This window comes from Tauraco erythrolophus, chromosome 17, assembly GCF_009769465.1.
Source record: "Tauraco erythrolophus isolate bTauEry1 chromosome 17, bTauEry1.pri, whole genome shotgun sequence".
In the NCBI taxonomy this organism is placed as follows: Eukaryota; Metazoa; Chordata; class Aves; order Musophagiformes; family Musophagidae; genus Tauraco; species Tauraco erythrolophus.
Genome location: NC_141481.1, coordinates 18199894 through 18225342, shown reverse-complemented (window position 1 = coordinate 18225342; position 25449 = coordinate 18199894). Strand labels below are relative to the sequence as shown.

Sequence of the window (25449 nt, the reverse complement as noted above, 5' to 3'; positions counted from 1 at the left end):
TCAGAAAACTAACATGAGATGGGTATTCCTCACCAGCCTTGTTAAGAAAGTCCAGTGTTGTGATTTAAAGCTTTGGGTTTAGGTCACTTCCCTCCTCCAAACATCTCAAAAATCCATCAGTGCAGACACCTTCTGCTGTCCAATTCTGCTCCAGACACTTCTCCCTATAACTTCCTACTTGTAAATTTAATACTGTGCTACTTTCACACTGTAAAGATTCCTGGAAAAGGACGTGTTCACAAGGAGCGCGTACTACTAAAACAATGTCAAACTGCTTACAATGATGCCTCATTCTAATCTGGTTTTCAATGTCAAAGTAGAACGGATGCTCCTCAAAAAGAAGGATGCAATTCCACATGGCATTGTTAATTCATTATAAACTACTCCCTTCTTCCAAGTTTGCTGCTTGGAGCCAAATATGTTAGATGAATTCCCATAAAAGCGGTTTCTGGCAATCAGACTCTGACAGCTGTTTTAAGGGGTGAAGAGAAGATACTTCTGGGTATTTGTCTGGCATAGCAGTGAGAAGATATTTAATTCTATAGCCAGAAGTCTACTACACTTATCCTTAACAAGAAGGTATTTAGATGCCTATGTAGGACAAATGCAGGCAAACTGATATCGTATTATGCTGAGACACGAAACAGCTACGTGTCTTAGCCAAATCACTCTTGGTGCCGCTGAACAGAGGAGAAATAATTCCAGCATTTCGGGTAGAAGGTAAGCAGTATAACAGGACTGAGTCCTAGAGAAAACCTCAAACTGTAAAGAGGCATTAAGAAAGTTTTAAAACTACTATTTTCACAGAATTCCAGAAAGGCAAAAGTCAGTAAGGGAAACATCAAGAACTGCAAGCTGTGCTCTGATCTTCATGCACATCAATCACACGTTCAGGAGGAATGCAAACAGGGCTGGGATGATGTTGTCGAGTTTTCATGGAGCTGAGGGAGGTGAATTAGCCTGGAGTGACATTATTCAGATGGCTTGGGACTGTACAAACACTGTCACAGACAGAAAGCATGACTTTTCTCAAGAGAGGAGCGAAATGATTCTCTGTGGTTTTCATTATGCTTATAGGATTTGTGATACTACTGTTCTTGAACACACACTGAATACCTGGACTGAAGCAACATACCCTACTGTTAGCAGATTCATACATATCTCCTTCCACTTTCCTGGCATAAGCCACCAAGTTCTCCATGCGGCGATCCTTCAGTGCTGCCGGATCAGGAGTGGGAAAGATGGCTTGGACACTACAACAAAGAAGAAAAGATAAAAGAAAAATTCTTCAGAATTTAAAAAATATAATTCAATACAGCTTTATAATATTCAATCTCGACATTCCTTCATACATCAGAGAGGTAAAAGCCTATCAAAATTGTTTTAAAAAAATAAAATAGAAAACCTATATTGCACTACTCCCCACAAGAAGAAAGCAAATTAAATGACAAAAAATGTGAGGTTTGACAGTCTGGAGTCTAAATACTTGTTTACTACAGTAGAGCAAATTTACTAGCAGTATCAACTAATTTCATGCCCATTCCTTAACGAGCATAAAGAATGAACTGAAGAGGAGAGTCAAAGGTAACAGCTCCTCCTCAGTGGGCCAGTATCAGAGAACCACTAGTAGTAACTTTCTCAACAACTTTTCAGCTTAATAGTAGAACTACGGAATTGAAATTCTTTAAAAACATTCAGGAAAAACATGCAGACTTGGTGAATACTTACAGTTTATGCACTAAATGATTGCGCAGGTCCTGAGTGACATGTTCATGCCATGCTTTCCTTACCCCGGTACTAGAAGGAGGTGCAGCCGTTGGCATTGAGCTGAGGTTTCCAACATTGCCAGAGTTTGTGCCATCGTTCATTAGTGGGCTAAAATAAGAGAGACTGTTACAGTACAGAACGCAGACTTTTGTTGTATGTTTGATGCCTGAAGTAATTTTTAAGTAATTCCTTTTTTCATCACTTCTAGCTACTGCATCAAACATTTTGATATCAGCATCAAACATTTTGATATCAGCAAACTACAACACCTACAGCAACAGAGCTCAGTACGAACGATAAAGAATCACAACTCAAAAATACAAAATATTCTTCCTTTGGGAATTTGTTTAGAACTACTAAATATTCAGAGGCTCTCTGGGGGGACAAAGTGGTAGATATAGAATTGAAACAGGAAAGAAGAGCATAGCTGCAGATGTGACTGATCATTTCTATGCCAACACAATTAGTTTTTAAAGCATGCTCTTTATTTACATTCATAAGCATGTAAATAGAAGTTTAATTGAGCAAGAATGAAAAAGCGTGCATTACTTATTTGTCCCAAGGGATGTTGGAAGAGCAGTTTCAGAAATTAGACTAGCTTGCTGGTCTGTTGTTATTCCTCCTGCGGGAAGGTTCATCTGGTTGGCTCCTTTGGGACAGAATTAAACAACATTGGTATCCAGTTCACAGTTTTGACAATAACATGGCAGAACTACACTTTACTGACCCAACTGGTTAATGACCCAACTGGTTAATGAAAGCAGCAGTGTATCAGGTAAGGACTTTTATGAGAATATCTGCTGTGGTGCATATTATACAGCCACTTACGGAATCAAAAGTTACTTTCAGTCTCAACATTTTTCTACAAACCCTAGTCTATCAAAATTTAAAATTCATCAACTCTTAAGACTAGTTCAATAAGCTAAAAAGAAGATAAATCTACAATTACATTACAGAAATAAATTAGCATTCGCGACAGAATCATGTGCTAGAACAGGTAAAATACTTGCTAAACAAACCAAAATCCTTCAGTAATTCTGTCTAATCACCTCAGACAACAATAAGCTAAGGACTATATTTTAAAAGAAACTAAAACTACTGCTATTTGGCAGAAGCGATATATTCAGAGCTTTCTAATACTGAAATGTGAATGAACGGTACTGTTTATAAATAGTGTAATTTAAAATTATTAATTAACATGAACAGAAAGTCACTACTCTAATCGAGTGAAATACTAGACCATCCTGAAAATTCCACAGCTCAGTTTATTTGAACACCTTAGTTTCTTGGTATTTTTTTCCACCTACCCAATGCATTAATGGTCCTCATTTGCTGGTGTGCCTGAGGCTGTGCTGGCTGTTGGCCTTGGACCTGGGGCTGCAACTGTGTTGGAGGCTGGTTGCCATATGGCAGTCCAAGAGCAGCGTAGGCTCGTTGCATGGAGCTGGGGTCAATCGGATTAGGATTACTTAACGATGGAGTATTCTGCTGGCCTGTGCCAACAGAACCGATGGAATTTTGGATTCCACCAGCTGGAGACCCTAAAAGGGCTATAAAAAAAGAAAAGAGAAAATTGAAAATCAATGAGGACAAACAATAAAACAAATCATGCCAAGAAACAACAGAACATGCATATAGTTATATTGTATATATTTTTCTGCCAAAGGACAGAGCAACACTCGAGATGCCAAGTGGAGAAACTCAGCTCTTGATCCTACAGGACAGAAACCACCCTAGCAATTAATACATGCATTCTAAAGAGAAGTGCTGCAAATTTTCAGCAGGTAAGTCCATAAATATAGAATAAAATAAATAAATATAAATCATAGAAACACAGAATGGTTTGGGTTGGAAGGAGACCTTAAAAATCATCTAGTTCCAACCCCCCTGTATAATATACATCATGTATAGGCTCCAATATAAGGCTAAACAGGATTTTCATGCTTGGGACAGTAGACTAAACGGGGAAAAAGAATTAATTAATTCCTCTACTTCCTTCTTTCCCATCAATCCCATTTTAGGTCAAAATATTTGGCTCCAGAACAGAGATCCTGAGTTCAGCAGAAATACCGTGTCCTTGGACACAAAGGTAATACTGAAGATCTGTTGGTAGGAATTTTCATTCCGAGCAGTCACTAGGTGAATCCTCTAAAGGCCAAATTACCCTAAAACCCAAGTTATTCAGAGATATGAAAAGCCCTGGTGGGTTTCAAACTGTACTGACAAAATCTAAAATAATTTGAAGAGCCAGAAAGGCGATGAGCCTGCCACAGCTTTCGTTAAACAATTCAGATAATATTTAGGTATTCATTAACCTATATGACCACTACAACCAACCAACCTCTCACCATACAGATGTATGGAAGAGTCATTTCCATTGTAGACAGGAAATGGAAACAATAGGAAAAGTAAAACTCAGAAGTGAATAAAAAAAAAAAATCTGCTTTCTGGTCCTCATTTTAGCTGCCATTTTAAGTAATGACATGTTCCATTGTGAATGGTGAGGGAGGTAGGGGAAGGACTCTTTACATTAGTGATGGGTGATAGAACAAGAGGAAATGGGCATAAGCTTAGTCAGGGGAGATTCAGGTTGGATGTTAGGAAGTATTTCTTCTCTGAAAGGGTTGTCAGCCACTGGAATAGGCTGCCCAGGGAGGTGGTTGAGTCCCCATCCCTGGATGTGTTTAAGAATAGGGTGGATGATCTACTTGAGGATATGGTTTAATGGGGATTAGGGATGGTTGGACTCGATGATCTCAAAGGTCTTTTCCAACCTAGAAATCTATGAAATCTATGAAATGAATGACACATGGAGCACATCCTTCACTACGGAGACACTGCATTTTGATAACTGAGACTCTGGTAGAAGTAATATATACTTCACATGTTCCCCCTCAAGTGATTAAATATGTAATGTGCATTACAAATTTGTGAGCTAAACATAGCAACAATAATAGCTTTTAATCTAGGCAACAAGAGTTGTTTTACTGAAATATCAGAAGTGGCACATGGTTCAGGAAAAAAAAAAAAAAAATCAAGTCAGGAAAACACAAACCTTCTGAGACATTAACAGCATTATCTAGGCTTTCCTAAATCCTTATCCACTACGGAAACCGAGAGAATCACTGAAAAAGATACACGTGCTTTCAGCTTCCATCCAAGAGAAAACACACATTACAGAGTCCAGAGTTTTCCTTCTCCAGATGAGAATTCAATTCGATCTCATTTGCCAAAGAACTACAAATAAATACAGCCAGAGATCCCTCTCTCCAGAACAAGCAGCCTCACAGAAAACATCCTTTTTTGCCCCCCAAGGACAATCCACAGTATTTTAAACACTGGGTTTACCATGGAGATCAAGCTGACACGCTCACATTCTGCGGACACATTTAAAATAACTTTTGAACTCATTGACCATTTCCAGGCAAATTTAAAAACAAAAACAGAAGCTGACTGAGATCCTATCAGTTTCATGAAAATAAATTTTAAAAAGACATTAAAGAGCAACTGCATGAATTCCTGTTGGACTTGCACGTAGCACCCCGGAATCACACAATCTAAGAGAAAAGGTGCAAACCAAGAAATAGCAAGTCTCTAAAAAGGTTAAATAGCACAAAATTTGTGGCACTCTGGAATTCAGGAGGCTTTAGAGGTTGTTGTGACAGCAAAGGATTGATTCAGGAGCTAATAAAAATTCCAGCTTGTTAGAGAAAGAGGATGATATTTCTATGGAAAAGTTAGAAGAAAAAAACCCCATATGCTTTCCACCTTGGCTGTAAATCAGAGAGGCACTTTTCTGAAGATGGTGGAACGACCACAGGTGATGCTGAAGGCTGGGAACAGGAAAAAGGCTTCTAGCCATCCCACTGAGCATAGCCAAGTGTTTCACCATTCCTCGCACTCTTCTGGGGAAAAAGAGGCTGGCACTGATCTTGTAAGGCCTGCAAGCTTGGCCTGAAGCTCACATTGAAGCTAAGGCAGAACTTGGAGAAGTCAACCACCTCTTGCCTACGGTGTTGGGCTGAGCTTTGACAGTGGTATGGGTTACTACGAAGCAGAAGTTCAGCCCTCGTGTTAGAGCAGCTTTAGGAACCACAATCCAGCCAATTCTAGAGAAGTCTACTTATGTAAGACCAGATTTCCAGATCTCTACTTCTGCCCCAGACCAAAGACTACTTACAAAAACTCCGTGTGGGTCTTTGTCAGAGTTGACGGTCTGAATGTCACTTCCAAAGTGACAACACAGAGAGTGAGCTTATTCTAAACAGAAAAAACCTGACAGTTTCTTCATAAAACTACTAACATTATCGTAAGGGGACAATGTCTGAAGACCACTTGCAGTTCGAAAAGACGAACGATCTCCAAGAAGTTCCACGGGCGTGCACGTGCCCATTCAAGCAGCAAAACTCACTACAGGCAGTAAACAGCCAAATGCTGCGTCGTGGTTTAGCCCGGTCGGCAAACACACACCACAGCCGCTCGCTCACCCTCCTCCCCCCGGGGAATGGGGAGAGAATTAAAGGGGAAAAGGGAAGGAGACTCGTGGATTGAGATAAGAACCTAATAATAATAATAATAATAATATAAAATTAAAAGTAATAATGATGACTAATATATTAATATGCACAAGTGATGCACAGTGCAACTGCTCACCACCCGGTGACCACCTGTCCCATCCCGGCTAACGACTCTGAAACAAGTAAATCCTGACACCGCAACCCCGGATGAGCGAGAAGTTCCGAAAGCAAAGAACGAGAAAGAGACGGCACTCCGAGAGTGAGTGTCCCCGGGAGAGCAAGAGCTTCTTCCCGGTCAACCCTCATCTATGTACTGCGCATGACGCTGCACGATATGGAATATTCCATCGGCCAATTTAGCCGTCAGCTTTAGGGAGCTGTGGACCCTTTGTCCCGGCCATGTGCTCCTGCACACTGGCAAAACATTGGGAAGCTGAACAGTATAGTTGGTGCTGAGACCTGAAGGAAACATCGGTGCGCTATCAACATTGTGCTCATAGGAAATCCCAGACTAAATCCAAAACACGGAGCTCTCCTAGCTGCTAAAAAGAAAAACTAACTCTGTCCCAGTCAAAACCAGGACACGTTGCTTCCACACTTCAATCTGAAGGGTTATTCTTAGGGGGCAGACTACTCACAGCCAGCGGCACGCTTACAACGTGGAAATGAGCAGCTCTGACTATTTGGTCTCAGCTTTTCTATATTTTATAATCCAATTCATAGCATACTGCATTGACTATTTTCACAACATCAGGATTTTGAAGGGTTTTTTTTGCTCTGTTTGTTCACTGGTTTTATAGGAATGCATGACATTATCTCAATCTGTCAAACAAGAAGATGGAGAAGAGAGGATTAAATTTCCATAGTGGAGAGATCGAGTGCAAATGCAGTCCCTTCTGCGGTAGACACCACAGGAAATCGAGTCAATTAAAACAAATACAGCACTGATACAAACAGGAGTTATCAAATTAGGCCACTGCTACATGAAGCAACATCTACTGTGAATTTTTTTCATTAACTGATGCTTTAGACATTGATGAGCTCATGACAGAAGCTACAAGTGTGAAGACAACTCTCTACAGGACTGTTCACGTTCTAAATGCTCTAAAGACAACTGAGCTCCGTATGTCCCACTGCCTCAGTGTCACGTGTTTATGTATCTTAAGAGTGAAAGTTCCAACAAGCAGAAGTTAAAGAGCCACAGAACTTCCCAAACAGTCCTGATTAGGTCCTCGTGGGTGTACACATTAGGACATAATCTAAACGATCAAATATCTCGTCTACAGGATTCCTGTTCCAGTGCACAAAGCAGATAATGCTGTCTTAATGAAACCACATTTATGTCTCCTAGATGGGAATCCCTCCGTCCCTCCAACTGAGCAGAATTTATTTTGAACACAGTTTCCTAATGCTATTTTAAGTACGAATGTCCAGCACTTCCCTAACCTGACCGTCCCAGTGAAAGCAACACGTTAATCCATTTCTTACAAGTCTGATTTAAGTTTTTCATTTTGCTTCCAAATTCTGGAATTAAGACTTCTTCAGCAGTGTTCACATGCTCTGTCCTGCAGCTCCTCGTTCTGCTCGTTACATCCATTCCATAGAATCACAGAATGGTTTGGGTTGGAAGGGACCTCAAAGATCATCTGGTTCCAACCCCCCTGCCATGGGCAGGGACACCCTCCACTACACCAGGTTGCCCAAAGCCTCATCCAACCTGGCCTTGAACACTTCCAGGGATGGACCATCTGCTGGCAACCTTGACCAACCTTGGCACAAGCCTGTCCTGCACCCAGAGCTAGGCAGGTATACAAAAGGTAAGCGTACACGATTGTTTAATTAAAGGCTGTATCATGAATCAAATCATGGGGTCAGTGAAGATTTTATGAGCAACTTAAAGGGAGGAAGTGTCAGTGTTAAACTTCATCACCAATGCCATTTTAACTTTTATTAAGTTAAGCATTGAACTAAAAGCCTACACAGTACAGCATCGTGTTAGTCAATGAACGGAACTTCTTAATCTCTGGGCTGAGCATCTATCATGGGGCTCAGTGGAATAACTGATGGCTGGTAGGTCACCATTATGTACGATTTCTGGCACTTGAAAAAACAAGACACATTTTGTTTGTAGATTTTACAGACAGATACTGATAGTAACACTTGAGCAAACTGGATTTAATTTCCAGTTTTCAGAAAAAAATGGCTCTAGTGAAGTAGCTGCTGTCTACTCTTTCTGAACACATTTCCCTGCACACTCATAGAATCACAGAAGGGTTTGGGTTGGAAGGGACCTCAAAGATCATCTCGCTCCAACCCCCCTGCCATCGGCAGGGACACCTTCCACTACACCAGGTTGCCCAAAGCCGCATCCAACCTGGCCTTGAACACTTCCAGGGATGGGAAGCATCTACCTTCTCTACAAAGGGTCAGGTTCCAAATGCTCTACATCCAGGTTGTCTTTCATTTTTCTGCCCATAGTCAATAATTACTTCCTCAGCTAGCTAGCTCCTAGTCTGTATTTCCATTTCCCCCATTAGAATCCAACTCCCTTCATCCCTGAGTCCACATACTCGGGAATTTCTGGCCCGGTCGTCTTCAAGACCTCATTTTTAGATGAAGATTAGTGGTCTCAGATTTACTCTTTCTCAATCCAGCTTTTTCCTCACTGCATTTCATTTAAAAATTTCCTAAAAGGCAAAATATAGGGGAGACTAGCTCTGTGTTCACAACTCCACCTTCCAGTCTCATTCAGCTGAACAGGGATCCCCAAGATTTTCTAGAGTCTCCTGATCCTGGAATGACACATATCAAGCATTGCACGAGGATGGCCCAGGTCACAATAAATAAATGGTGAGCACAGCACACTTATCACTGCTTGTAGGGCTGCATACCCAGTAGTTGTTTGGTGGCACAATACACACCTGCCCAGGCCAGGAACGGAAGAATTAAGAAGCTCAAGCATGTTCATGATAAGACAAATCTTCAGAAAAAGTAACTGTTAGGATAGAGCCGTAAAGCTAGGAAATATATCAACAGCTGCTTGCAAGAGTTTGTAACTCAAATTGTGGTGGGCTCTGCAGGGAGCAAGAAGTACTTCCTAACAGAAACAACCCTCCAACCCCAAAACATGTTTATCAAATTTCAAGTCACTACTTCAAAACACAGAAGACACTGACATATTCAAAAGAAAAGCATGTGGAAAGTAACTTTTTTCCTCTCCAGTTTTCCCCTACCCTCCCAGAGGGTTACATGGTGTACACAGTAAGAGCCATGTGGAACAGAAAGAATTTCAAACTTGTCCCAGCATGTCCTATTAACAAGTCACGTTACTATCAACTATTATAATTAAAGACATAAGATTACTTTTTTTAAAAAAAAGCTACACAAATGAAACCTGGCACAGATGTTCCTTGCAAAGAATCTAAACACTAAAACACGGAGCACGATACCTGTAAAGAAACAGCTTCATGGTAATAACCTAAAACCCAGAACATTTTTCAGCATGCAGAGAGAATCCCCCAAGGAGCAGGAACACATGAACCATTGCACATGGGGAGGGTGGAAGCAAGGCACCGTACCGCAGTGCTTCAGAAGTGCTGAACTGCAGAACTTTTTAAAAGGCTGGCATGCTTTGAAGGAGCCACTTGAAAGCCCAGCACAGGTACTACAGGACTCGAAATAACAACGGTAAAATAGGCATGAGCACGGAAAGGAAGGTTCTGGGACTCAAGGTCTTTACTGACCATCGTGTGGTCATTCACTCTGTAAGGACAACAGTCTAACGAAACTAAGGAGGGTCACTACACTTCCCCACTTCTTTTTCCCTTTCCAAATGTTCTCATCATATTCTGCCACACGCAGATCTCCTCCTCTCCCCAGTTTAGTAGATGCTGTGATTATTTATTCCTAAAAGAGCCAACATTTTCTTCAAGTCTTAAACCAACCCCACTTAGGTTAGTTTTCACCTGATCAGCACTGTGTTTTCAAATGCACATATTAATGTAAACCATTTCCCAAACATTTTTGAATGCCTCAAAAAGGGTATCCTTCATATAAGATCTAAACAAGTATTTTTGGTGTTCATCTTTTACCTTCAAACAAACCACGAGGCATCACGTGTACGGTGACTCAGAGACGTAATTCAGAACAAAGAACCTTGCACCTCAGCATACTAAGCTGCTCGTTTTCATGGTTGCTACCATTGGATTACTGCTTAATTGAACAGAAGATTTCATATTTACTTCTCCCCGCATACAGCGAGAGCGCCAAACTCTACACTTATCCACTATAATTCTGTTGCATTCAAACATCCTGCTCGACCCCACAACAAAATTATTTTTAAGGACTGTTTTTTTTGTTCAAGTGTCTTCTCTTTTGATGAGTTGCATGAATGACGTCAAAACAAATACTGCACAAACTACATGTCTACAGCAGCTTGTATTGAAAAAAAACAATTCTGTTGTGCTAGATGTTGTTAGCACTTTGATAACAACTGTGTAATAAGGATGTTATGCACAAATGGACCATGTCATATTAAAAAGCAAAGCTTTCAACACATTTTTCGAAGGCCAAACATAACTAATCACTTGCAACAAATTACTATTTTCAACACATAAGACGTATCTTGTTTACCAAGGAGAAGTTTGGTAAAACAAAAACAAAATCCTTACCTCCAAGTAGCTCTGTATTTATAATTTTTACAGTTTTGGAGGAAAATAACACCCTCCTGAAACTATGAGAGCATCCTCAATGGATCATTTGGACAGCCTTAACTCTCCCCTCTGCCTTTATCTCACCTAACCTACAAGCTCTGCACTCTCCTCCAAGGTTTATTAGAGTTCCTCACTGCAGTCTCAGCCCAAACGGAAATGAGCAGAACGCTTCCAACACAATTCAAACACACAAGCTTCGCAAGTCCTCCAGCTATTTTCCACTTCTTAACCCTTATTTAAATATACTTCAGCATAATATTACTTAGACTTCCAGAACTGCTGCATCTATGCTGTAATACGTTTTACCTTGGCATCTTTTCAAAGGATTTGATGAGAAGCAAATCTACCACCACAAGTTCAGTATTTTCTGTTTCAGAGCAAGAAATGCACTAGAAACTGACTGTCCCCAAGCATCAGGAAGAGCTCAACTATCATAAAAACCAGGCATGGGCAAAACCACTATGATTTGCAGAACTTCAGCTAGTTTATACCACCATGAAATACTCTTATCAATTAAGACATCCAGACCAGATCTTTTTGTGCACGAGAATTTTTTTTTTGACAAACGTTTGATTGTTTTTAATCGCTAGCATGTTGATTTAAGTTGTTTCTAGCAGCAAGAAAAATAATGAAGTAGATTATATTTTTCCCAAAATCCTACCTACATCCAAAACTGCATTATAACTGGAATCTATTGATCTGCCGCACAATAACACACGTTAGAAGTTGCCACACCCTTTAGAAATGTATGTGTGCTTGATCTGAGACTTTCCCCTTCCAATTGTGTATTTAAGTAATAACTTGCATTGAATGATCAGAAAGGAGAATTCAATAGTCTATTCATCCTTATACAAGATTATTAAACAGCTATTATGTTTGTTGGGACACTCTCAAAGTTCATTGCTACACTGCATGTTTGATCAACTTTATTTTAACAGTATCATTCCATTGTGGCAGCAGTAGAACTACTTACGTTGTTGATTTCTTTTGTCACTGGCATTTTTCAAAGGAAGGCACACTGGACAGTCGTGCCGAGTACAATTCTTCCAGTGGGAGATGATTTGTCTTGAAGATGCACAATGAGCAACTGTAACAAGGAAAAGCAATAGAATTAAATTCACCTCTTCGTTAACTGTTTTCGAATTAAGTCATCTCATTTTTTAGAGCAACTGTGCTCTTCCTTCTTTACAAGCAATACTGTACATTTAACTAAACACAGTTAAATGCAATTAAAAGTTTTTAGGACTCACCAATCATGCCGTAACAAAGGAAAGAAACCAGTACTAAAATCTAAGACAAAGACATGGTGGGTATTACACTGTCTTCACACAACAGAAGTGATGAAAAAGACGCTTGCAAGGCCATGTTGGTACTATCCTACTTCTAAAGGGCAAATATTGCCTTCTCCTTTCTAAACTGACAACTGCGAAGAGATCACAAAATGGAAACCGGGCAAAGGTAATGAAAAAGGGAGCAGCTGTTTAATTAAAGAACCAGTTTTGGCACTCATTTGTGCCAGGTATAGGCATCATCTTGACAAGACGACAAACGCTGCTGACAAATACTCAAGAAAAACCTTACACAGCTCATTTGCAAGAGCAGCTCCAGCAACGTGCTCTCACCTTGACAGGCCTTCCCAGCTTGACAGTGTGTCATGTGGTTGAGGACGTTTTTCATGGTCCGGCAGTGCGGGAGGGCACAGGCCCGCACCTCTCCGTTCGCCTGCTCACGCCTCTGGCATTTGTGAGCGTGAAGCAGCAAAACCAACTGCTGCTGGATCAGTTTGCGCTTCTCCGGATCCGCTGTCGGTCCAGTCGCCATTGCCTGCGTCGGTACGATCCCCACTTGTTGTACTTGGGTTTGCATCTGAGACTGAGAGAACAGAGAGTTTAGCGCGGCATTAGGTCTCAATTCTGATCTTAATCTTCTAGAATAATGAGTATCACAAGACTATTTGCCAAGTATTCTGCTATGACTAGCTACGAGGATTATTATGCCAGTCCCTGTAGCATTCTCAAACATTTTTATTCTAACCTTGGAACAGCAAAAATGTATTGAGAGGCTCCTCTGTTAAGACATTTACAAACAACAGTTTAAGTAACAAGCCATCCAAAAATCTTCTGTTTATTAGACAGATCATAATTCCAACAGGAATGAGCTATTACCACACTTGGAGGTGGAATTCAAGTCTGTTTAGTATTCTATTTTCATATTATAGGTTTTATATACTTCAATTCTAGTTTCTTGTCCTCAAGAGAAAGAGGAGTCCAATGGGAGAAGACAGTCAAAATTATACAACTGCCTCTATCTATTATAGTAAAAGGTATAACTGATTTTCCAAGCCTGAATTAGCCTTTCTTCTCACAAATGAGTGCTGATATTCCTTTCACACAGAAAATTTCCAAGGTAAGATGCATACAGTTTTCTTCCAGAAAGGGCCACCTAACTCTGGATTGCATTTTGTCTACTGAAGCGAACCAGAGCTAACTATGGGGTGACGCTAGGTTGTATCGGCTTGTAAAAATCTGGTATTTGATTTCCAGCATCCATTCTTTACGGACACACTTCTGTACCAACGCCCAAGCCCTGCCTGACAGAGCTGCATACCCACAGAGATCTTCAGTCTAAGACATGGCTCGTAACAGTGCAGAAGACACAAATGGCTTCCTTAACTTGGCATTTCTTCAGCACGGTTTCAGAAGTTTTTCAACTACCTTCTTGGACCTCTGAAGGACAACAAATGTAGAAACCTGATTTTCAGAACTAAACACATCCACAGTCTGCAATGACTCCACTAGCAGGAGCAGATATGGGACTGCAAAAGTGCTTAAATCCCTGCAATTCACAGCATGAATTAATCTCACGGACAAATACGAAACAGAATCACTTTGATTATGCACTGGAAACACAAGTTACCACAAAAAAACTACATGTGAGGAAAATCACCCTTAAATGACAGAATACACCATTTGTAGCCCACTCTACTTTAGACCTTCGAGAAGGTCTCCTCAGAAGATTCCACAGCCTACCAAACAGAGAACATACCAGCAATAAAACTCATTTTCTTGGGTTAACAAAAGGTTCCCTGGCACAAGTTCTTACTACTCCAGCAGCAAGCTTTGTCCTCAGCTTCGCCACCTGCACATCAGGTTTTAAAGAGTTAGCTTTTCTTCTGGAGAACGAAGCACACAAGATCAAGTAGAAAACACAACGTCTGGTATTTGATGGAGGCTGGGACTCTGCCACTGATAATGGTTATATAGTACATCTTAAATATAGAGGAATTGCTGCACCCGTTTGTCTTGAGCTTGCAAGAAAAAGTGATAAAACGAAAGAGGGTGAGGGAAACCCATTCGCTTATGCTCCCAGCGCATGCAGCCGAAATTAAGTCTTCCATTTCTTCTGTGAACAAATCCACACGAGCAGACAGGTTTTGCTGAAACAATTCGCGGGTCACAGATAGGAAACAATTAGTTCAGCCAATCTGCAGAAAAACACAGAGCCCATGCCAAAGAAAATCTTGTTGGAAGCGATGTTTTCATCCCAGTCAAAGAATTGTTTCCCAAGCCAAAGTTTTCCTTTTGTCACTACCCTATCAGCTAACGGACGTGGCTACAGCTGCATCAGCACAGATGCCCTGACCCAAAAGGATTTCTTGAAGACTGAGTAACTAAAAAGCAGCATCATGGAGTATCAGTAGCTAGAAGAACAAGCAGACTCGGTCCAGATGAGAGTGTCTGCAGGTAGGCACAAAAAAAAAAAAAATAGAACTCGGAATATTGCCTAAGCTCTATGGAGTTACGTTGGTCACTATTTCAACATTGTGAACTCCTAAACCCGCAAATATAATGAATGTTCTTTCCACCATCCAGCTCACTTTCAAGACCGTAGACTGTCTGAGGAAGTTGATCTCTTCCCTGTTAGTTTGTCTAAGAACAGTGGACTGCAGAATTGGTTCAAAACCGGAGATACGCTCGAGCACTGCAGTCGTGCCAAAGCTGCGTAACTCCTCCATCCACCACAGAAATCGTTCCGCTCCAGAACGAGCAGGAGGCTTCACCTCGCTTCACTTGAATGACTAACAATTTTCTGATGAAGCAGGAAATTCAGACACTTCTGCTCTTACAATTAAAATAAATGTTTCAACGGTCAGATACAGAGGAAAGAAACAGAGTTTTGCTTCTCTTGCTCCATTGCTGTGCTCCACCATAACCAGAACAAAGAGGTCAGGGGCTGGAAGTCTGCTACAACCTCCAACAGAGATGACAGCTTCATTAACTAATTTTCTAGAAACAGAGTAATACAACACTTCTGTAGTGCAGAGCAGCTATTAATACCATTTAAAATTACGGAAACTATATATTCATTCATACAGGAAGATAGTTCTGCCCTGCCCCTATTCCGAAGAGCAAAAACTTCCCGTGCTTCTGGGCAGCACAGATGCACCAGTATCTCCTCTTCAAGGACTTGGAGGGACACAAAATCGCCTGGTGGTTTTACTTTACTGAGATGACCAGTAACCCTCTAAGTTTTGACATATTTATGTTCAAAGTCACTTGTCTGTCAAAAATCAAACACTATGTAACCTTTCTTATAAAAACAGGCACCCATTTCAGTAGCACCGGCAATCTTTCAACAGGTAAACAACCTGATACAGAACTCAAGTGTCAGCCCAGCTTCCATACAGCATTCTTACATTTTTAAAATCCATTTCCTCTTTCGTACTTTCTTTTTCTTTCTTTCCTTCTCCCTGATAACAGAATGCCACTTGCTGGAATCACCACATTAGGACAAATCCTGCATTTAAAAATTACATTTCAGTTCTTTAGGACAGGTTTGAAATTAACCGTGGACCTTACTGAGATAATTAAGGATCCACTGCCACAAAGGATTACTGTTTTGATATATTTGTTTGTTTTATAGACCTTCCCTAACCACAAGGCAGGTAGCACTTTATACTTGGGGTTTCTCAGTCTGTTGACATCTTGGACTAGAAAAGGGATGTTACTTACTAGGGACGAGAAATTTTTAACGTCATCTACATGTGCATTTACATTATGGGCACATCCATAATTAAGTCTACCAATTAAGACTTAAAAAATTCAACCCTCACAGTATCTGCAGAGAGCAAGGTGGCATCTCACCTTCACTCGTGCAGGAGTACTCAAGGTGAAACAGACCCAAACCTCTTCAGTTCCCCTTCCATCATAGGCTTAAAGTGTGATCTTGGGGGTCCCTTTCAGCAAAGGGATAGTGGGCATGAAGTGTAAATCTAGAAGGACACTTCTAATTAGCAATGATTCTATCTGAACTAAAGTATTCACAGCGTGATCAACTCCAATCACATACCCCACACATTTATGTTAAGATTGGAAGAAGTCCTTCCTGCAAACAGGAATTGCAAGAATGCTCCAACAAGTGTTGAAGCAGCTCTGCACAACCCAGGAATCCCTGTTCTGTCACAAAACCGCACGGAGAGCTCAAGTAGCAGCAACGGCAACGGCATCAAGGAAGGAGGCGGTTCTCAGCCTTCACCTGGGTTCTTCTTCTCTTCCTTCAGCCTGGGTTCTTCAGTAGCTACCAGAGCTTCACTGTGAAAGCAACACAGAACCAGCTTACACTTCTTGCAGTTCACTCTGATATTCTCCACGTGGATAGCAGTTTCTCTGGTTCCACCGGTTATGGTGAGTAGGCATGGTCTGAACAGCCTGGTCCTATCCAAACGGGAAGAATGTTTCTGACAGCAGGAATGTGAAGGTCTGCTTTGGCTCCAGAGGTCCATGCACACGCAGAACAGGCCAACTCGAGTGGAAGTACCACAAGCACAAGCGCTTGCATTTGTGCCCAATAACCCTATAGTGCTGCATCTTCTCATCCGAGGAGCAGAAGGAATCAGAATCTGAGTCTGTATGGTGGGCAGAAGACTTGAGAGAGGGGAAAAAGGCTTTCTGAACTGGATACAGCCTCAGAAATCGGTTGTGACCTCTGGAAGGAGATTAACTCAGGTGACAAAAAGTTATGTTAGCCTGTTAGTAGCACCCATCTGAGAGCTTTCAACGCGGCTAGCAAATGGGAAGAGAGGGAAGGTGGTACTCTCAGCTCCTGCATACAACGTCAACATGATGCACGGTCTTAACATGAAGAACATGTTCAGAGCCCAAGATTTACTTCAAAGCTTTGGCATTGACAGGGCTACAGGTAGAGTTTTCACATCAAGAGTGAAGAGAAAGATTTTCATCTTCCAACTTTCACCTACCACTACCGAGTAGAAGTGGAGTGAGCCTCGCAAGTCCGTGGCAACTACAAAAGGCAACAAGGCTCCTGTGGTCATGCCATAGGAGGAATTTGAATAGTTGGTTCTAGAAAGTGTCCTCAGTGCACTTGGCTTTTAATTGCTAAGAGAGTTTTCTTCTAAGACGAGCAAATGCCTCAATATTATGTAGTTGACTTTCCTGGGAATCAAGGCTGGATCAGAGTCTTTCTTAAGGATACACTTTTGGAGTATTACCTCGTCATCTTTCTGATTCGAAGGACCAGCAATGCCAAGAAATACACATAAAAGAAGTGTTTTAAAGCAACAAAAAGGGATAAAACTTGACACAGGAATCTGCGGACAGAGTCTAGCTCTCACATCCAGAAAATCATCTGAACAAAATTTTGAGAGGTTTATATAGGATTTACCGGGTGATAGAACAGACTGAGGAACGATCAACATTAAAAAACTCAAATAGCAAATCTGTGGATAAGAGACAAACGAGAAGTCTGTAAGTGAAGGAAAGCCATGCTGCCAGTGTGGGCTGTGGAATACTTCACCTCAACTGCTGGAACAGAGTCGAAATGGCAAGGGATATTTTCTACCATGTATATACATATTTGGGAGATGGCAGAGTGGAAAACGAGCCAGAGTTCTGGGAAAGAGCACATCCTCCTTTCAGCTCGTTTTTGCCAGCCTGGCACCGTTATTTACGGATGGTGCAAAACCCTAAAATGTTCCACCATTCAAAGCAATACACATTCCCAGGATGAACTCCAGCACCAAAAGAACAGAGATGCCTACTCTGCTCCCGACACAATAACACAGTTTCTTTGGCACTGAACAGTATCTGTTAGATTTCTTTCCAGCTCATTAAGACCTCTTTCTTCAGAAGACTAGAGGCAAAGCAATATGGACAAGAGCTTTTCCCAGATGTTTTCTAGGCCGCTGCTCCACTTCAAATCAGGTGGGATTTTCTTAAGAGGAGTGAGCATGCCTGGGAAAGAGAAATTTTTGGAGTGCAGGTCAGGGCAGGCACAGGGAAGGTGAGCACAGCAAACAGCAAGCCCACCAGAGACTGGGAGGCTGCTGATGAGAGCAGCAAGCAGACACACAGCGTGCCTCTGGGGTGACAGTCACAGACCTCTCCCGCAGAGAGAGAGAAGGCGGCTAAGCAAGCAAGCCTTCCTCACTGTAAAGACACAATAGAGATTTCTCAAAGTCTTTTATTTCTGGTCTCTAGAATAAAATACAAGTTATCTGTTTTAAGTAGCTACAGTTCTACTTGTTCTAATTAAACCTGGCCTCCCAGTTTAAAAGTGTTCTTCCTCCCTCTAGGAGGTCCACAGCAAGGCACACCTAAGACACCCTCATCCCCTAGTCATTGTTTTCCTCTCTTCTGATCAAAATCTGTTAATAAAAAAACACAAAGGACATAAAAAGAAACAGAGAAACAAGGAAGAAAGCAACAGAAAACCAGAGATGTAGTTTAATAAGAGATTGGGAAAAAAACAATAGAGAAGATGTGCTGCTCCAATTCCAAGTCAAGACAACCGAAGAGAAACGTTTTCCTTCACTTCCAGAAAGTGATATTCTCTCAACTCCATCTGCTGGTCATAAGGATAACTGTGAAACCAAGCTGGTGTCTGGAAGCCAAACTTCACACATCGTACTCCTGACCCATGCAGAAATACTAGATTTACTGGTATGCCCACGAATAAACCATCCGTCACCACCCTTGGAGCATGTAGCACTGCAGACACTGCAAAGCTTCAGCAAGTTTGATGGAAAAGTCTAGCAGGGTTTTCCCCACTGACAGCACATCCCTGCAATACTCCGGAAACGAGGCTGCCCGGTTCCGTGCAGGCTGCACGCTGCGCTGAGTGCCAGGGCACCGCTCGCTTCCACAGCCCGGAGATTTTGTCCGAGCTCACCGCAGCGGAGCATCGCCAATCCTGCACCCAACAATTTAAGTGACGCTGGATTTCGGTGTGTCACCGAAACTTCCAACGATGTCAGAAGCAACGTCTTTCTTTTGGAAACAAGTCAGTCACTCAAGATTTGAAGCTGCCTATTCTGTAAGGAAAACATTGTATTCCATAACAGTCACACAAAGCAATAGCTAATACGCTGTTCGGATCCACAGTTAAGAAAACAAAACAAAACAAACAAAAAAATCGATCCATCCGGCTGGCACTCAAAATTAATACCTTAATGCTGACCTTTTAATCATTTTAATACCATAAGGTTTGTTACTTCTTTCCGAATTAAAGAGATTAAACCAAATGTGCTTCTTGGGGTCTAGTGTAAGGTCATGCTTGGAACAAGGGCTGGAAGATGCAATGAACTAACGCTTCCGAGAACCACCTCACTTGGGAGACGGGGCAGGGGGAGAGAGAGCATGTTGTTCATAGGAGAGTGGTAGCCTGAATTTGGATTAAAAAAAAAAAAAAAAAAAAAAAAAATCCACAGCTGCAGCAGAGGTTTATCCTGGCTGCCAGTGTGACGGCTATGCCTGGCAGTGGGAAAACTCCTGGTTAGCGTTTGGGACAGAGGTGCCACACAAAGTGATGTTTAGAATAATGTGGGTTAAGAAGCATACTCATCTTTTGCTTCACGTTTGCAGTGTACACGTAAAGTTACAGAGAAAGGCAAAAGACCGAAAGGAGTATTTAAAAAACGTCTCACTTTTCAGGACCAAGGGGTCTTGAGACAAGGGCTGCACCTCTCTATGCCCTCTTCTCTTGTTTAGATATTCTCAGTGGCAACCAAGGCATTTAACATCATGCTGCAATCTGGTTTCCTGGCTCAGACGTGCTACATGTAACCAATGCTTCCGTTCACGTGGGTTTGTATCACATGGAACAGTACTTTTGGGGGTCCTTTACCATGAGGATAGGACAGTGAGAGGCTGGTTCAGCGAGATATGTGGTTCCAACCATCTCACAAAAAATCCTGGAAGTCTTTAAAAAAATGTAGTTGGTCTTTCACTCGCCGTAGCAGATGGAGTCTGAACTGGTCCTCCGTGGGTTCGTTTCTGACAGACGGTACCATAACGCTATACCCTTTTCCACTCCACTCCTGTCTCCGTTAGGGAGTAAGACAGACCATGTCTCCAGCAGATCACACACCAGGCCAAACACATTAAATCCAACCGCCATCTCTAGGGTCCCAAAGCATCATGGGACACAGCAAACGGCAAAGGGACTGCAGCAAAAAAGCGTGGCGTAAGAGTTCGAACACCGCGACAGCCCTGGGGAGCTGCCTCCGTCACAAGCAACTTCTCACAAGTGCCATTTGGGTGGTATTTTAGTTGCCCAAGGTGAGACACAGGCATCGCTTCCATGAGTTACAGGAGCACACGGCTAACCGATGTCAATGTCATTTTATCCTTAGATAATGTCTTCACGTATGAAACGAGGATGGCTTTAGCAAGCCAGAGCCTACAAACCTCAGGTTCAGAGGCAGCAGATTCTTCCAGTCTTACTCTCTCTGTGCCTCTCAGCCTCACGTTCAAAACTCAGAGAGGCACTGTGAAAATTACGTAATCCAAAGCATATTCCTGCTCCAGCAACAACTGCCACAGAAAAGGCTACTTGGAAAAGACTGGCTGAATGAAATATATTACTACATACAGTAAACAAGGCCCACAGCTACAGAGTGAGCATCAAAACCAGAACAAAATGTTGACTGTATGCTCTTTCGGAGGGCACTGTTCATATTGTACACTGAATAAAGCAAAGTCCCTGTGGAAGGAGTAGCATATGGCCATGTATGTACCATTACCAAATAATTACACTGCCTTAAGCACTGCTGCCAAGTAAAGGTTAAAATTCAGCAAGTCTGACGTTTCCTTTTAAATTCTTGGTTTTGCCATATAAATGTTTAGATGGAAACTTCCGTTTTTGAAGATGAACGTTGCACCCCCATCAGGACCACAATCAAACTCTAGGCACCGCACGACCCGTAAGCAGGTTTGAGACCTTTTGGCTCAACAGTACAGAGATGTATGGGCTGACATGGCTGTTACTCTCTGTATTGGCTTGAGGGAGTAAAGATATATTGGACATATGAAGCTTTTGACACCAGAGAAACAAAGAAAGATGGTTTTGATTGGTCTTTCAAAAGACAACTGATATTCTTGACATTTTAAAGAAACTGCAATCGATAGTACTGGGAAAGTAAGTTTCCCTTACTTTCCTCTATGTTTTGGACAAGACAGACAGGAAACAAAGTTTTCTTTTACTTCCTCCCAACCACTAGACAAGCCTTGATGGCAAATGCTTTTTTATTTCCATCTGAATATCTGCCATTACATCCTATACTAGCAAGCGAGTACGTTAAGATCTAGGCTTCCCAAAACCTGACATTTAAATGAGCACAAAATTAGGCTTCAGAATCATCCAGTCCCACTTTGGGCAGATTTGCAGGTTCTCTGCAGAATCAGAGCAATAATTAATTTGCTTCACACCTGATCCAAACTTCAAGTGTTTTAAAAACAAAATTTGAAGAGTCATGCAGTAAATTGTCTTTTACAAATATTCTGCACGAGTGCAAGTGACATTCTGAACATGGTCTTAGTCCTAGTCAGCAGCTCCTTTCCATAATCATAAGCAGTAAATGACAGATGATATTAAACAAAGATTTCGCAGTGTAACTAAAGTAAAATTAGGAAGTTATCCTCTAAAATCAGGAGAAAAGAGGAAGTTTATTACATCCTGTCCCTCTCATATATGGTCTTATTAGTGACAGGCAGGTAGCAAACTCACTGATGAAAGGACAAGCATTGCTTGTGCCAAAAAATGGCTGGTTTTCTAGTTAAATTAAAAAATAAGCAATTTGCATCTTATGGAAGGTTTTACAAGTTTCTATAGTAACTGCTATCATGTACAAGAATATAAAACGCAACAAGCTGGAGTTTCCATAGAAACAACATAAGCAGTCTGATTAATACGCAGACATACTGAGACAAATGGGAATATTTAATTTCACTTTATAAAGAAAACTCTAGTAAACAGAATACTACAAACTCGGGCAAGGTACCCTAATAAAAACTATTCTCATAAGCTTGTGAGCTGCAAGTCACGCACAATATAAACCGAGAAGCACGTGGTGCGTTTACCGCGTTAGATTCAAAGGATACGAAAGGTACTATTTAGTCTCGGGAAGTTGATGATGTATCCAACACATTCTAATTCATTTAGGAATTTAAACCTACAAACAGCACTCACAGAGAAGACATTTCATCTGGTTTGGAACTAAATGTTACTGCATAAAACCTACACAAACTTTCTACTCGCACTGCGGAGTGGTAGCGAGGAACCATGGGGCAACTCTGATGTGTAAATGACCGTGGAGAAGGAGTCCAGCAACGCTGCAAAAGCTACATCATCCAAGAATTTAGAATCCGCTCTCGAGACATAAGAAAAAAGGGAAACAGGGAGGCACAACTCACCATATTTGGCACACTGGTGACAGGAGTACTCTTGATGTCGGCAGGAAAAGGAGACAAACTATTCGCCATGCCTGGCTTGTTTGGTAACTGAGGATTCACTCCTGTAGCTCCCATCTGCTGCCCTCCAGTTTGACTGAAAGGCTGCCCAAAGGGACCAGTGTTACCTGTCATTCCCATCTGGAAAAGAATGAACAAAATTATTATAATCTCCTTGATTCCAAAGGGACGTTAAAAAAAAAGAAAACACATGTCAAATATCCATCTTTGCATTCACAGAGGCCAAATTCCAGTTTAAATTGATCGATATTAAATTTTCAATTTCACAACTTTAATCAAATTTAAATTAATTTTTTTTAAAAAGTATTTTACTCATTTACACAGCTGTGTGTGCCTGAAGTCTTGCAGCTCAACGTACAAAATCACTGTGCAAATGCAAAGGAGAAAACAAGATTATCCTTCCCAACCTGCATTAACAGAAATTACTTTTTTCCAACTCTGCAAAAACTTTTGAAAATCAAATCAACCTCAAACACTCTAAAACTTTACGTATTCTGTGCACAAAGCATGACTTTGTCCATAGACTAGATGGGAAGGGAGGGGGACAGAGGCATCTAGCAAATGCTCATCGACTTCTGTTTTGCTGCTTGAGGAACGACGTCTGAACAAAAGGATATCTATCTAGAGGTGACATCCCTGACAAATGGCACCCCCAAAACTCCTCAAGAATAGCAAGCAGAAACAGGACTCCCCCTGAATGAGTAAAGAGGACACTGTCCATCCAAAGAGCCATTTCGCCTGAAGAACAGCCTCCCAAGAGACGTGGTGAAATCTCTATTACTTGAGCCAGTTAATATTACACGGGACAAAAGGTCCTGAAAAGACATTTTAGCAGGAATTAACTTCTTTCAAAGAGGATGACTAAGATTAGGACCCTCCTTCCCTCCTCCAAATAAAGAGGAAATAAAAGTTGACAGATCATGTCTGTGCTCCCCCCCTGCCCCACACTGGGAGGATTTCTAGCCAACTTTATCACCTGTCAGAATGTCTTAAATATAAATCCAACCGCTGAGTGAGTCTTTATTTGAAATATTAAATCCTATTTTCCCCTTCCTTTGACCTCTCCAGCCCTTCCTTACACAACGCACTGGTTTTCCATGGTCCTGGTCTTTTCACCTCCCTTACCAGCAGAGATTCAGGAGGACTATTCCCATGGCTGGGAGAGGGACCACACGCATCAGCTTATCAGCGAAACAGCCTCATAACAGGGAATTGCTCAGTGGTTGCTTTTTCACGCTTACAGGAATTGGACTGAACGACCAGTTGATGAAGCACTGGTTAAGAGCAGTAAATTGTTGGGGCAGAGTCCAATAAACACAATTTGACTGTGCCTCGTCCTCTTTGCCAGCGTACTTTGTACACTCGGGTTTCAGACAGCGGGCCCAGCCGCGCTCAGAGCAGCTTTACGTTAGGAAACACCCCCTTAACCCGCATCCTGCGGAGGGACTGGGGCCAGATTCCGGCCTTTTTCCACAAATCTTATATCTTTACAGAAGAATCTGACCTACTATATATACATTAAAAAAGAAAAGCTGTCAGTTGGCAATGTAAGAGGTTACAATGTGTGTGCTGTGCTCCCGAGTAAAGCTGAATAATTCAAGTAGCATGTAAGACCAAAAAACCCCAATGGCTTAACAGCATCGAAAGCTTAGTAACAAAGACTGCCTTTAAAGACAAGCAGTATGGACTACTACCACATTGCACATACATCAGGGATTTTTTTCTGTATTTCTGTGTTTGTTTTGTAGGACCGTATGTTCAAATAAAGTATTTTTTAATTACTATTTATTACAACACAGATTTTGGCAGCTTTTCCCTGAAAAATTAATAATGAAGTATTTAATACACTTACTGACTCATCTTAACCCACTATTTCAGAGAAGGTATGAGAAAGCATCATCTGATATCTACAGCTATTCATTAACACTATGATGGCCTATCAGATTAACAATGGAGAAGATACCTGAAACTAGAAGTGAGATTCTGAGAAAGCAGCTTGTGACCAACTATTTAAACCTTTCAGAGGCCAGAAAGAGGAACATTAGCTGTTTGGCTGTTATTCAGTTTTCCCTTGTGTCTCAATTCCCAACTACAAACTTTGGTTGTCTGCAGGACTCGGCCCCTTCTAGTCTTCTTTGAACTTGCTTGCAAGTTTGGTAGAGTTTTATTTTAATTGAGTAATTAAATTGACTGTTCTGGCAATCACCGCTACGCCACGACTTCCTGCAAGCCACCACCACCACCACTGGCAAAGCACAGTGGTGAGCCCAAACTGGGAGAGAGAAACGCTGCACACACGAGAACTTATTTCCACTACTTCCATGGCCCAACTTGGCCCACACCAGCCTGCAGAGACGGCACAAGCGAAGCCCCCCACAGACCTCGCAGCTGAAGGCTGGAGCACACTCAGCCACCGCGGAGGAGACGGAAAGGACTCGGCGCCGACAACGAAGCTGCCTAATGCGGTTGTGCTGAACTTGCCCAGCGTAATGTCACAAGCCTCTGGCAGAATCTTAAAACACGGCCGAATTGTCAAAAAAGCAGGAGAGAGATTTTTTCCTTAGGCAGTGAGAAAGCTAAGCAAATTTTACACCAAATTTAAGTTCTTGCTGCAAAAGAAAGAGAGAGGTGTTCTTCATCACGTTATCAAGAAAGATTAACTTTTTTTAATTAAAGGGAAAATGTTTT

At 41.6% G+C, this 25449-nt stretch overlaps 1 protein-coding gene across 8 annotated transcripts in view; it reads right to left on the bottom strand.

Annotated features, from left to right (window-relative positions):
- The window catches only part of CREBBP (CREB binding lysine acetyltransferase), a 95275-nt gene that overhangs the window by 36400 nt on the left and 33426 nt on the right, over nucleotides 1-25449 (bottom strand). For 7 of the 8 annotated variants that reach the window (XM_086622460.1, XM_086622461.1, XM_086622464.1 and 4 more), the window contains 7 exons: nucleotides 22705-22881; nucleotides 12619-12868; nucleotides 11970-12083; nucleotides 3075-3317; nucleotides 2317-2416; nucleotides 1729-1875; nucleotides 1136-1253 (listed from right to left, as the gene is read on the bottom strand). In XM_086622460.1, the coding sequence (XP_086478586.1) occupies nucleotides 1136-1253; nucleotides 1729-1875; nucleotides 2317-2416; nucleotides 3075-3317; nucleotides 11970-12083; nucleotides 12619-12868; nucleotides 22705-22881 (1149 nt within the window). The remainder of the gene's footprint in view (nucleotides 1-1135; nucleotides 1254-1728; nucleotides 1876-2316; nucleotides 2417-3074; nucleotides 3318-11969; nucleotides 12084-12618; nucleotides 12869-22704; nucleotides 22882-25449) is intronic. The other variant, XM_086622466.1, reaches the window with a different exon arrangement.